The sequence below is a fragment of the Rutidosis leptorrhynchoides genome, chromosome 3 (assembly GCF_046630445.1).
Source record: "Rutidosis leptorrhynchoides isolate AG116_Rl617_1_P2 chromosome 3, CSIRO_AGI_Rlap_v1, whole genome shotgun sequence".
Taxonomy (NCBI): domain Eukaryota; kingdom Viridiplantae; phylum Streptophyta; class Magnoliopsida; order Asterales; family Asteraceae; genus Rutidosis; species Rutidosis leptorrhynchoides.
In genome coordinates this window covers 233819466-233831367 of record NC_092335.1, presented here as the reverse complement: position 1 = coordinate 233831367, position 11902 = coordinate 233819466, and the positions used below count along the sequence as shown (strand labels likewise).

General features: G+C 34.8%; 2 protein-coding genes across 2 annotated transcripts; one reads left to right on the top strand and one right to left on the bottom strand.

The window, feature by feature from the left end:
* Positions 1 to 2298: 2298 nt before the first annotated feature.
* On the top strand, positions 2299 to 6809 carry LOC139897280 (mechanosensitive ion channel protein 1, mitochondrial). Its single transcript, XM_071879977.1, has 7 exons — positions 2299 to 2420; positions 2694 to 3396; positions 3509 to 3786; positions 4034 to 4134; positions 5006 to 5113; positions 5332 to 5553; positions 6498 to 6809. The coding sequence occupies exons 2-7, from the start codon at positions 2744 to 2746 to the stop codon at positions 6597 to 6599; spliced, it is 1464 nt and encodes a 487-aa protein (XP_071736078.1). The 5' UTR covers positions 2299 to 2420; positions 2694 to 2743; the 3' UTR covers positions 6600 to 6809.
* A 1472-nt stretch (positions 6810 to 8281) lies between these two features.
* LOC139897279 (protein GRAVITROPIC IN THE LIGHT 1-like) lies at positions 8282 to 10640 on the bottom strand. The gene is made up of 2 exons (XM_071879976.1): positions 10460 to 10640; positions 8282 to 9768 (listed from the first exon to the last, which is right to left on the bottom strand). Exon 2 carries the CDS (start codon positions 9702 to 9704, stop codon positions 8427 to 8429), a length of 1278 nt encoding a protein of 425 aa, XP_071736077.1. The 5' UTR covers positions 9705 to 9768; positions 10460 to 10640; the 3' UTR covers positions 8282 to 8426.
* Positions 10641 to 11902: the final 1262 nt, after the last annotated feature.

The following is an 11902-nucleotide window of genomic DNA, read 5'->3' as shown; positions in this document are numbered from 1 at the left end:
GATCCATGTGGTTGTTTAAGCACAAGTTTAATGCAGACGGTTCACTGAGCAGGTATAAGGCTCGACTCGTTGCTAACTGTCGCAGCCAACAGGTTGGTATAGATTGCGATGAGACTTTCAGTCCGGTTGTTAAACCAGCTACTATCAGGACTGTTCTCAGTCTTGCTGCTTCTCGAGACTGGCCCGTTCATCAGTTAGATGTCAAGAATTCATTTTTTCATGGTCACTTATCTGAGACAGTCTACATGCATCAGCCTCCAGGTTTTCGTGATCCTGCTCACCCGGATCATGTATGTCTTTTGCAAAAGTCCCTTTATGGTCTAAAACAGGCACCACGTGCCTGCTTTCATCGATTTGCTGGATATGCTCAGCGTGTTGGTTTCCAGCACAGCAGATGTGACACCTCCTTGTTCATCTATAAACAGGGAAAGGATACCGCTTATTTATTATTGTACGTAGACGACATCCTTTTGACTGCATCTTCTACAGAGTTTCTTCAGCGGGTCATCCGCTCCTTGCATCAGGAGTTCTCGATGACAGATCTTGGACCGCTCAACTACTTCTTGGGTATTTCTGTTACTCGCACTTCTTCTGGGATGTTTCTATCACAACAGAAGTATGCCTCTGAGATCATCGAGCGTGCGGACATGGTTGGTTGTAACTCTAGTAGGACACCGATTGACACTAGCACCAAACTAACTATGAGTGGTCCTCCGGTTAAGGATCCTACATTGTATCGTAGTCTTGCAGGTGCTCTTCAGTACCTCACCTTCACTCGACCAGATATTTCTTATGCTGTGCAGCAGATATGTTTGTTCATGCACGATCCTCGGGAGCCTCATATGGCCGCTCTTCAACGGATTATCCGTTATATTCAAGGAACCATGGATCTCGGTCTTCAGTTATTCGCCTCTTCCACCACCTCCTTGGTGGCATACTCCGACGCAGATTGGGCAGGATGCCCCACCAATCGCCGATCCACATCTGGATATTGTGTGTTTTTGGGAAATAATCTCCTCTCCTGGTCCTCTAAGCGGCAGCACACTCCGTCCCGTTCCAGTGCCGAAGCAGAATATCGAGGCGTTGCTGAGACTTGCTGGATTCGCAACTTACTTCGGGAGCTACATTGTCCGCTATCATCAGCTACCCTCGTCTACTGTGATAACGTTAGTGCGGTTTATATGTCTGGAAATCCGGTTCAACATCAGCGAACCAAGCATATTGAAATTGATATTCATTTTGTTCGGGATCTTGTTCTGAAAGGCCATGTTCGTGTGTTGCATGTTCCCTCTCGCTACCAGTTTGCGGATATCTTCACCAAAGGCCTTCCCTCGGCTCTTTTTGATGAGTTTAGGTTCAGTTTGAGTGTCCGCCCTGCTCCCGCTACAACTGCGGGGGGCTATTAGACCGATATAGTCTAGAACACATTTTATCATTATTTATCATTGGTCCTTGTTCTATAAGGACCCATTTGTGTCTATAGTCCGTTAGGTTTTATGTTAGTCTTGGCTATTTATATTGAAGCGATTCACGTTTGTAAGCATCACAAATAATACAATACTCAGTTTAACACAAATCACAAAAGAAAAGAAAATTGAGACGTAATAACTTTAAACTAAAATAATTTAAAAACTGATAATTAAGACTTTCAATTCCGATTTTAAGTTAAATTTTCAACTTATAATATCATGAACTTTAGCCATTTTTCATTTCCAAATGAATTTGTCATGTTCTGGAAAATATTTGTTAGTATAATAATAGCTCTAATTGTCTAATAGCTACACTTAATATATTAGAAAATACATTTTTAATTTATATTTTACTAATAATCAATATTGATAACTACATTACTAACATTATATAACATTATTCAATGCAAATCATTATTTTAAGTACAACCTTTAAGGTTATTGAAAATATAAGGTTAAAAATTAAATGGAATACTAAACCGATTAAAGTGAAGTCAAACACAAAACAATTTTATAAAACTCTCAATTTTCATGCCATAATGTCACGAATAACAATCATCTATGATAGTCATTTTTTTGAAATTTAAATAAATTTTGTGAAGTTAATATTTTTTAAGATAAATCATGTATTGAATGTTACTCGTATATAATATAATTTCTGTTCTAATTTAAAAATAATAATAAATAATAAATATTTCATTTTTAAATTTTAAATAATATTAATATAATATTTTTAATATAAAATACACGTAATTAACAATTATGATTATTAATGAAATTAATGATTAAAGATTAATTAACAAGTCCGTGTTGCGAGTAAATCAGTAATAAACTAAACCTTTGCGATTATAGCATATACAAACTCCAGAATATCTATAAATGTTTACAACCGGCACCACCATTTGCGCCGTCGTATGCTTATCTTGCAGCCGTGAATCCACCGAAATATAGGTCACTATATCTTATTCTTCTTCTTGTTTTTCTTCTATCCATGCTATACTTTCGTGTTTCATTAACAAATTATAAACCTGACTTTTCTGCAGCAAACTAATCTGACTTGCTTAGAAAGTCATTATACTAGCTTACTTATAAGTTAATTTTGTATTCTATTTCGTACAAATGTAACTGTAATTTGATATTATAATTGTGATTTCGTTTAAGTTTCACCATTCTGATGTTTATCTGATAATCAATTGTTTTTTGTTCTGTTATTGATTGATTTAGGGTTTAGGAATCGTTCATATAAGTTAGGGTTTCAGTTGGATGCATAAACTATGACTGGAATTAGGTTTTTGATGACTAAATCGTCACGTAGGATGTATAACACTTGTCTGAAACCAAACGGACATGTGTACCAAGCTGACGCTATTGCGAGACCATGTGTAACTATCATTGGGCGCGATTATTCGACTGATCGAAGTAGTAGAAGTAGCAATGTGGCTATGAATCCATCTAGACTTTCAAACCTGCACCTTAAGAAGACTACTTACCCTCTTCTAGGAGCAACACATTTGTTAAATCATCGATCGTATTCAACGCCTGCTGGTAGTCATGGATCTGATGGGAGTGGTTTGCTTCATAAGGTGACAGAATTTTGGAATTCAAGTGTGAATGTTGCATCTGAAACTGGGGACAAGGCGAAAGAAGCTTTTAATGAAGTGACTCCTCATGTAGAAAAGTTACTTGATACTTATCCGTATCTTCAGGATGTTATCGTTCCGGTTGGTGGAACGATAACGGGAACTATTGCAGCCTGGGCTATTTTGCCAAGGATTTTTAGACGATTGCATAAATACTCGACTGAAGGGCCTGGTACATTCATACCAGTAGGTTCATTGTGGCAGGCGGTACCTTACGAGAAAAGCTTTTGGGGTGCTTTAGAGGTTCCTGTTAAATATCTAATAACCTTTATGGCATTTTCACAAATGTAAGTTTTTTTCTTTTTTATTTCTTAGATGTAATTAGATTAGTTTTAACTTTATACTAGTTATTTTATATTTAATAAATTCCATTTTTAAGTTTTTGTTTATTATCTGTAGAGGGGTGATGGTAGCTCCAACAACGTTTGCATTACAGTTCATTGCTCCTGCTTGGAGAGCTGCTACGATACTTTCAGTTGTGTGGTTTTTTCATAGATGGAAAACAAATGTAATCACACGTGCTTTGGTTACAAAGTCTCTTATGGGCGTTGACCGTAATAAGTTGTTAACTGTGGACAAATTTTCTTCTGTTGGTTTGTTTGCTGTTGGTGGTATGGCTCTAGCTGAAGCCTGTGGAGTACCTGTGCAATCTCTTTTAACTGTTGGAGGGATTGGAGGTAACTTTTCATGTAATCTTTTTAAATTTTTACCATAGGCTGTTCAACTTATAGATTGCTTAAAGCAGTTATCATTATTATCTATAAAGTTTAACAGTTGTTTTAAATGAGATTTCACGTATGCAAAGATAGTTCATTATATTGGTTAGAAGAAGCATTTTTTTTTTTCTTAATGTACAGATTCATATATCTTGCTGAAAGATTTTAGGAAATATGTAATCTAATGATTATTATTTCATCAATCTAGGAGTTGCAACTGCTTTTGCTGCGAGAGATATCCTTGGCAATGTTTTGAGTGGGTTATCTGTGCAAGTTTCACAACCCTTTTCAATTGGAGATACCATAAAAGTATGTATATAAGTTTTACTCCCAGCTTTTGTTATGTTATATATGAGGCTAAAGCATGGCTCTTTTCTCCGACTACAAAAAAACACTGCACTTGTTCACTGATGTATTTTATATAGTCGTTTTTGTAATTTGTATATTGGGGTTGCAAGTATTGGTTTTCATTTGTCCCCAATTGAGTAGATTTACAAAAGCAACTATGCATTCTTTAGTTTTCCCGTAAGTACGTAATAATTGTCCACGAACTTTTTTTTGTTGGTAAGGTAGCACTTACTCTGATCATTGATAACTTAAAAGGAATTTAAAAATGCTTCTAACAATGATAGTTGCATTAAAAAATTATTTTTGTTGTAAATAAACATCATTTTAGCAAGAACACAATTAAAGAGTAATTTAAAGGGCAATCTATAAGAATCTGCGTAACATATGGAGGGAGATGGTGGAGAGTGAATATAGGAATATCAGAGATCCTTTAAACTAATTATTGCCTTTTCCACGTTGGAAGTGGCTTTTGGAGAGTGGCAAATATAACATCAAATCCGAACCTTTTAGAAACTCATCTGATATACATATTTTATAAATTGTTTTTCTTGTGTCTTGAATTATAACTTTTGGGTTCTTCAGTTGTTATCATATATTTCAAGTATTATATGATTTTTTGTTATCTTTCTTTATTAGTCTTGTATATATAGTATGCGAAGAAGAAAAGATCTCAGGCATTTAGGCCATAGTATGTGTAACGTCAAGAAATCTACAATGTTCACTATTTAAATTTTAAATAACTTAATATAACGTATTAAGTTGAACTAGCAAATAGTTTAAAATTAGGATAATTTGGGGATTTTTCTTAATTTGCGCTACTTTTTCCTCGCAGGCTGGATCTATGGAAGGTCAAGTTATAGAGATGGGACTCACAACTACCACATTACTTAGTGCCGAAAAGTTCCCTATCGTAGTGCCAAATTCGTTGTTTTCTAGTCAGGTGGGCATTTATTCCTTCAGTTCTAATTGTTTGTATCATATATATCAATGTTGTTGACAGAGATATGTGTTATGAACCATATGGCAACGTTGTTATCTTCAGTAGTATTCAGATTTTGTGTACTTGAAAGATCTCCTTTACAACATACTTATTTTGTTTATAATCCTTTGAGCCTGCAAATCTTGTCATAATGTGATCTTTGAATGTTTAATTTATAGGCAATTGTAAATAAATCACGTGCTGGATGGCGTGCAATGGTAGTCAAAGTTCCAGTGCGGATTGATGACTTCGATAAGATCCCACAAATATCAGAAGAAATTAAAAACATGATGAAATCTAATGCTAATGTTTTTCTGGATAAAGAGCAGCCGTATTGTTATCTTTCTCGAGTGGAAAGATCTTTTGCAGAGCTCAGTCTTGGATGCAACTTAAAACAGATGGTATGTACACTTCTTTACAAATTTCACAATATAGCTGCCATGTTGCCAATATCGTTTATATTATATACGTTAACTTGATATGTTATCATTTATGTTTATTTTATGAAACACATGATATCTAGTATCTACTACAAACAGATATAAGGGCATGCTTGGTTTAAGTGAGTAATGGAATAGAAATGTGCCATTTTTTTGTATGCTTTCCTTGCACAACTATCAACATTCAACATAACACTTTACAAGAGGTGGCAATTTTTTAATCTATTTATGTAGGAATGAGTTTGTGTCGTATTATGCTTTATATATCTGGTCAAATCATACAAAAGAAATGCTTAAAGGAAACATGCCGGTTAGTCAAATGGGTCTATATTTTCTGAAAGTGTATCTGAAATTTTTTTTAGTTGGACGCAGGGTGGCCCGGGTCATCCTGACTCGGCCTATGTACCAACATTGACCCAAACCTGTTACCCACACAATATGGTCACCTCTACAATGTAAACCCAAGATAATGCTATCTAAACTTGGGAATGAAGTTAAAGAACCTCAACGTTGGTTAATTAGTCTAACTTCCAATCATATATATAATAATAATTGTTCAGTTTTATGATCTTGAATTTCTCTCATTTTGATTTTTCTTTCTTTCCCCCCAATTTATCAAGAAATGTCGAAGTTAATGCTTAATATTGGGAAAATAATAAGATTTGCATATATTTGTTTTTTTCTTTTCCGGTTTGAAACTCAAATTGCCTCTCTGGTTATGTCAATATTATGGAAGATTGATAGCATTGATTATGGTCAAGAAGTTACATTTTTTCTTATAATTTTAGGGCATTTCATTTATTAAACTAACATTTACATATTTTTATGTGGTTTATCCCTGCTTTAGTTCATTGATAGTTATCTTTCATAGTGATAGTAACCCTGTTCCCTATTTCTCATTGCAGAGAAAGGACATGCTATACTCAGCTGAGCAGGATCTTCTTCTCCAGTCCGTTGGGATAATCAAGAAGCATGGAGCCACGTTAGGGAGGACGTTGGAGGGGTAAAAAGTTGCTAATTCTATGGATCTGCACGCTAGTGCTTTATGTACAGAATTATACTTTATTTTGTTGGTGTAACCGCAATACTTCAAAGATTGGTGTCGATGATTACAGTTAGGAAGTTCCTAACCGATTGATTCTTTTGAACTAAATGAGCCTTAACTTTTTTGGGGGGCTGTCCTTCATCTAATATATTGACGCAATTTGACTTGCTCACTATCATCATTTGAGTCCCGTATGAGGGTTTCATGATGAAGCGCCTTGGACTGCTGCTTGAAAATTTGTAGCTTAGTGGCCTTACTAAGACCAACGATTTTTTGTTGGACACGCACTTTATGAATATAAAAACTCCTTTACCTGAAAACTATATTATTCTTGTAGACCTGCCAGCTGAAGGACATTTCGGTTGGATAATAAGTTGTTTCGGGATATGTCTTATCTTTAATTAGTCAAATTGATTAGATGAAAAATTGGCTAAGGAACAAGTTAAACCATGATAGTGTTACGTCATTGCGCTTTGATCGATCAAAATATAGTAATGATTTCTGAAATATTGGCACAACGTTAACTGACAAATGGATGAACGTGCTCATCAGAAATCTGACTATTGATGCTCAAGCGAAATTTACTATAAACTTCAAGAAATATGGTCAATAATTTGACAGTGAATGATCTATACGATATGAAATAGCGAATGAAATTTACCTATTAAAAGTAAAATGAAATTGGTAATCAATCCAGAAACTGGATGGATTAATCGGATTAGAATTCAATTCGATCGGATCAATCTCAACGAAAACAAAAATGTGGATATGCTATATAGATATAGTCTTAGACATGGGTCATTAATATTACAATCTGCAGTACACAGCAAGAAATAGTTAGCAAAAACATCATTGATATGTAAGCGTCTTCGTGGTTTGCAGGTGAACTAGTTTCCAATGAGCGACCAGAACCTGACGGTTGAACATTTGAACTAGTAACACTTTATTTAAGATGCAGCACTAGAACACGAATTGGAATTACATTTAACTAGTTGAGAGAATATTTTCACTAATACAACGAAACCTAGTAAAACTAAAAAACAATATTGAATACTAGTGTGAAGGCTACCAAGAAAAACAATCATAAAAGGAAACGATAAACAAAGAAGATCTTTTATGTTCAGAGGCTAATCGGGAGGGCGAGTTTTTTACTCACATATACACAACATAACCTAGTTATTCAGTGATCATTTTACTGGACACCCCCAAGAAGTAGGTATTAAAACGCCAACTACTAGGTCATGATAAAAGTCATTGTACTAAAACCTTGAAACAAGGCCGTCATTTTATGGGCTGTAAAATTTATGTGCATATTCAATAAGAAAAGTAGGTCTTTTGTATACGAAAGTTTTGCATACGTATAAGGATAAATCGAATAACAAGCTCTGTGCAAGTGCACACCTTGCAGATGCCTATATCCGACCCTGCTTGAAAGTGAAACTTAACAGGAGCATATTGAAGTGTTGATTCGAACTCGCACATATCGTTAATTTTGTAGCTATACAGTTGTCCTACAAGTTAACACTTGAAACCAAACAATTTTTGATGAAGGAAAACCTGCCAAGAACCCCTTGAGCAAAAAAGGCGGACGAAAAGAATTACACTACATTACAAATACTAAACTTGAAAATGGGAGCTTTGAGATAATAGAAACACATAACATTTTCATTCATAATAAGTACTAGTAAACATTATATCAACCAAATACATCAAATAAACATAGTAACATACCAACAAACAAATTTTACATTTCATCTTACAACAAATTTTGACACAACCGAAAATGCGATTATTCAACTTCCTTGATCCCAGTCAAGTAAACCCGACACTGAATCACACTTCCACCGATCCCAAAACCAGGCATAACCATTAAACCAACTTTAGGCTTATCGCTGTTTTCATCCACAACGAAATTCTTAACGACACTTTCCATATAAACTTCCGAAAATTCCGTCCCTTTACTCACTTGAAAAACCTTGATAACGGGATCAAACGAATGAGCCAATCGGTGCAAAAGCCATATAGCTTTTGCTAATTTTAAAAACACCTGATAAAAAGGTGTTCTTGGATGACCCCCTCCCATTATGTAGTTTCTATGGTCCAGATTACCGAAAAAAGAAGCTTCCATTTTCGGGTGGACCACAAGTATGAACTTGCTTCGGCAAAAATTCCCAAAATCTGAATCCGGGTTTTGCCCGACAAAATCTAACGGATCCATTTCTCGCAAAGCAAGATACTGCTGAAAAAAGGAATCTTTGTTTTCGCTTGTTTCAATTTCTGATTTGAGACCAAAGTGTTCTTGTTGAAATCCACTAAACATCTTTTGGCAAATATGGTATTCGAATGCGTATTTCTTGTGGGCCCGTTTTGCATAAACAACATCAGGTTCGATTGAATTAGCAGCTGCATCAAGGTCCCAACCAGCAGCTTTCATCATGTTGATTAATGGCTTTGAAAAATCATGAATGGCTTTGTAGGCAATTTCTACTGTTGACTTGAAAAGCTCGGGAGTCAAATCAGTAGACCCCGTTTCGCTTCCGTCAATCGAGCCCTCGGACTCCTTAGATGTTGACGATAAACCCCTTAACTTTAGATTCTTTTCCAATTTAGCCCTTTTTTGAGTTGCCTCTTGAATATGCTGCTGTAATTGAGATATTTCAGAATCTTTATTATGAATTTCGGATTGAAATTTTTTTACCATCACTTCATACGTCTTCAAAAGACTCTGTTGTTCTTGAATTTCGGCAGCCAAACGAGAATCTTGAGGAGAAATCAACGTGGGTCTCGGGTTATTTTCTCGGTAAAAATGTTTAAGTTCAGATAAATTTTTTAGCTCTGAAATTACGAGTTTATCGGCAGCTTGGATTTTGTCGGGGTCATAAGGTGTATGAGCGGCTTGAAGTCGAATATAAGCGGATTTTAAAGATGAAATATTTGTAAATATTTTTGAAACTAGGGCTTCAACAGCTTCGGGATTTTGGTTTGCAGATTCTTCCATAGGTTGCGGGTGGACCTTTTGGTTACTGCTGTCACGGTTTTGGGCGTCTTTTGCTCCACCAAGTTGCATATTAGCTACTTACTAGTAACGGGCTGTTAAGTGGGTCCCCCACTCTATTAAGGATTGAGACTGGCTGTAACAGATACATGAAAACATAAGTTATCATTGATACCCTCATTTTTCAAACAAAACAAAGCTCAATTTAGACCTATATCAAAACTACTAACCTAAACACGCGATAGATCTCTATCACAAAACGACACGTAATATCAACACAGATCAAAACAAAATTTGATACTAACCCATTACTCATATGACCTTTAAATATAACTTAACATGCCCATACACTCTTCCTGATAATTAGTATTATTACAAGCTAAACTACTCATTTCTATCTGAACAAAATATATCTATACAACACAAAACATGATACTTTCAAATTCAAATTATAATGTATAAAAAATCAGCTATGTACATAATTTTCAATGTCATTTTCATTTGTTTTCATGTACAAACTTAGTTAACCAATAATTTAGTACTGTCATTATATTATATTTTCATCATTATATTACTAAAACTGTTATATTTCATCTAAATATATATAAGTACACTACAGTAACTTGCAAATTCACAGATCTAGCTCTGATCCCCAGACAGAGGTCAATAATAATTCACATAAAGACAAATACTTTTTTATCAATCAATGATATGGGTCTAATTACAATCCACTAAAAAGCAAAAATTTTGAATCTTTATTCAAAAACAACAAGAAAACCAAGAAAAGGGTTTATGTTGTAATTAAGAGAATAGAAGCCGGAAAATACCTGATCGGAGAGTTCGCCGGAGATATGTACGGACAGGTGATAAGTACATGCCTGTGTATTGTAACTTTGTTGAATGATAATGAGGAAGACAGGGACGAGACTTGGGGTTTGATGGAGAAAAATGAAAATGGAACCCTAATTAAGAGAGAGAAGAATATTTGTTGCTTTATATCAGATTAGTTTTTTTTTTCTTTCTTTTTTTTTTAGAAAAAATATGATGATTGGTCCTCAACGTTTATATCAAAATTCAAAATGGAACCAAAACTATTGGTCCCAAGTATTTAACTTTGTATACTTTTGATCCCAGGATTAAATTTCGTTAATTATATCCAGTTAAATAAATGAGGCCCAGATCAAATAATGGGTATTATTGCACTTAAAACTAAGGCTTACTTATTTTTAAATTTCGTTAATTACATGGTCTAAACATTTAAAACTGAAGCCAAATGCTAAGACCGAATGCAGTCAAACTGCACCTAATGTGATCACTAGAATGTAACCGTTGAAAAACATGAGGCTTTTTTTTAAAACATAAGTCTTTTTTGAAAAACATAAGGCGTAACTCTCCAAACAAAATCATTCAAAATGACAAACTGCTGTAATAATCAACACAATGTGTAAATTTGGATAAAAAATAATCATTCATTGACGTTCATTCGATTACATTATACTCGATTCAAACATTACATTGATAAATCAAACATAAGACTTACAAACTATCCACACAAATTCTAATTGACTATTACATAGAGAACAAAAACTACCCAACTAATTACTAACATATAGCGCAACCTTCGTACTTTTGTTTCTAATTCATTATTTGATTTCAACAGTCCAAGAATGATGTTCACTGAACGTGCACACATGGATGGGTCTAACCAACCCGAGAACCTGCAATTAGACCAATATACACCAGAAAACACGATTACAACATCAAACGAAACGAAAATAATAAAATGTATTTGTTGAATGTTACCTTAATCGGGCATTCAAAGAAGACGAGTCCTGGACCTCAAACTTTCTTGTTGAGGAACAAAGTAGTACACTGGTCTATAGTATCATCGGGACTCGTAACTTTAAACAAAGAGCAACCAATCAACAAACTATAGTGTTACTATGGCTAGAAAGAGAGACTTAAACCGGATCTTCCAATAAAGAATGCAACATTTAACCCAGCAGGAAGTAGTAAAATTTTCACCTTCAACCATGCGTTAGATACACTTCAAGATACTAGGTGGCAATTGAGACCCATTTATATATGAATGGGCCACTTCCTCTCTCTCAGCCAAGTCAAATGCTTAAAAGGGTAATTTGTAACATGAGTTGAATTTGACCAATTTTTTTTATGCATGCTAGTTGTAATTCCTTTGATTCAATCATTAAGATTGTTACTCCTCTGCAATCATAACTATAGACAAAAATATTCAAAAGAGCGCGCTGTAA

Coding starts and splice junctions, on each gene's coding strand:
- LOC139897280 (XM_071879977.1), top strand. CDS start 2,744: ATGACTGGAATTAGGTTTTTGATGACTAAATCGTCACGTAGGATGTAT. Junction 3,397..3,508: donor TTTATGGCATTTTCACAAAT/GTAAGTTTTTTT, acceptor TATTATCTGTAG/AGGGGTGATGGTAGCTCCAA. Junction 4,135..5,005: donor CAATTGGAGATACCATAAAA/GTATGTATATAA, acceptor TTTTCCTCGCAG/GCTGGATCTATGGAAGGTCA.
- LOC139897279 (XM_071879976.1), bottom strand. CDS start 9,704: ATGCAACTTGGTGGAGCAAAAGACGCCCAAAACCGTGACAGCAGTAAC.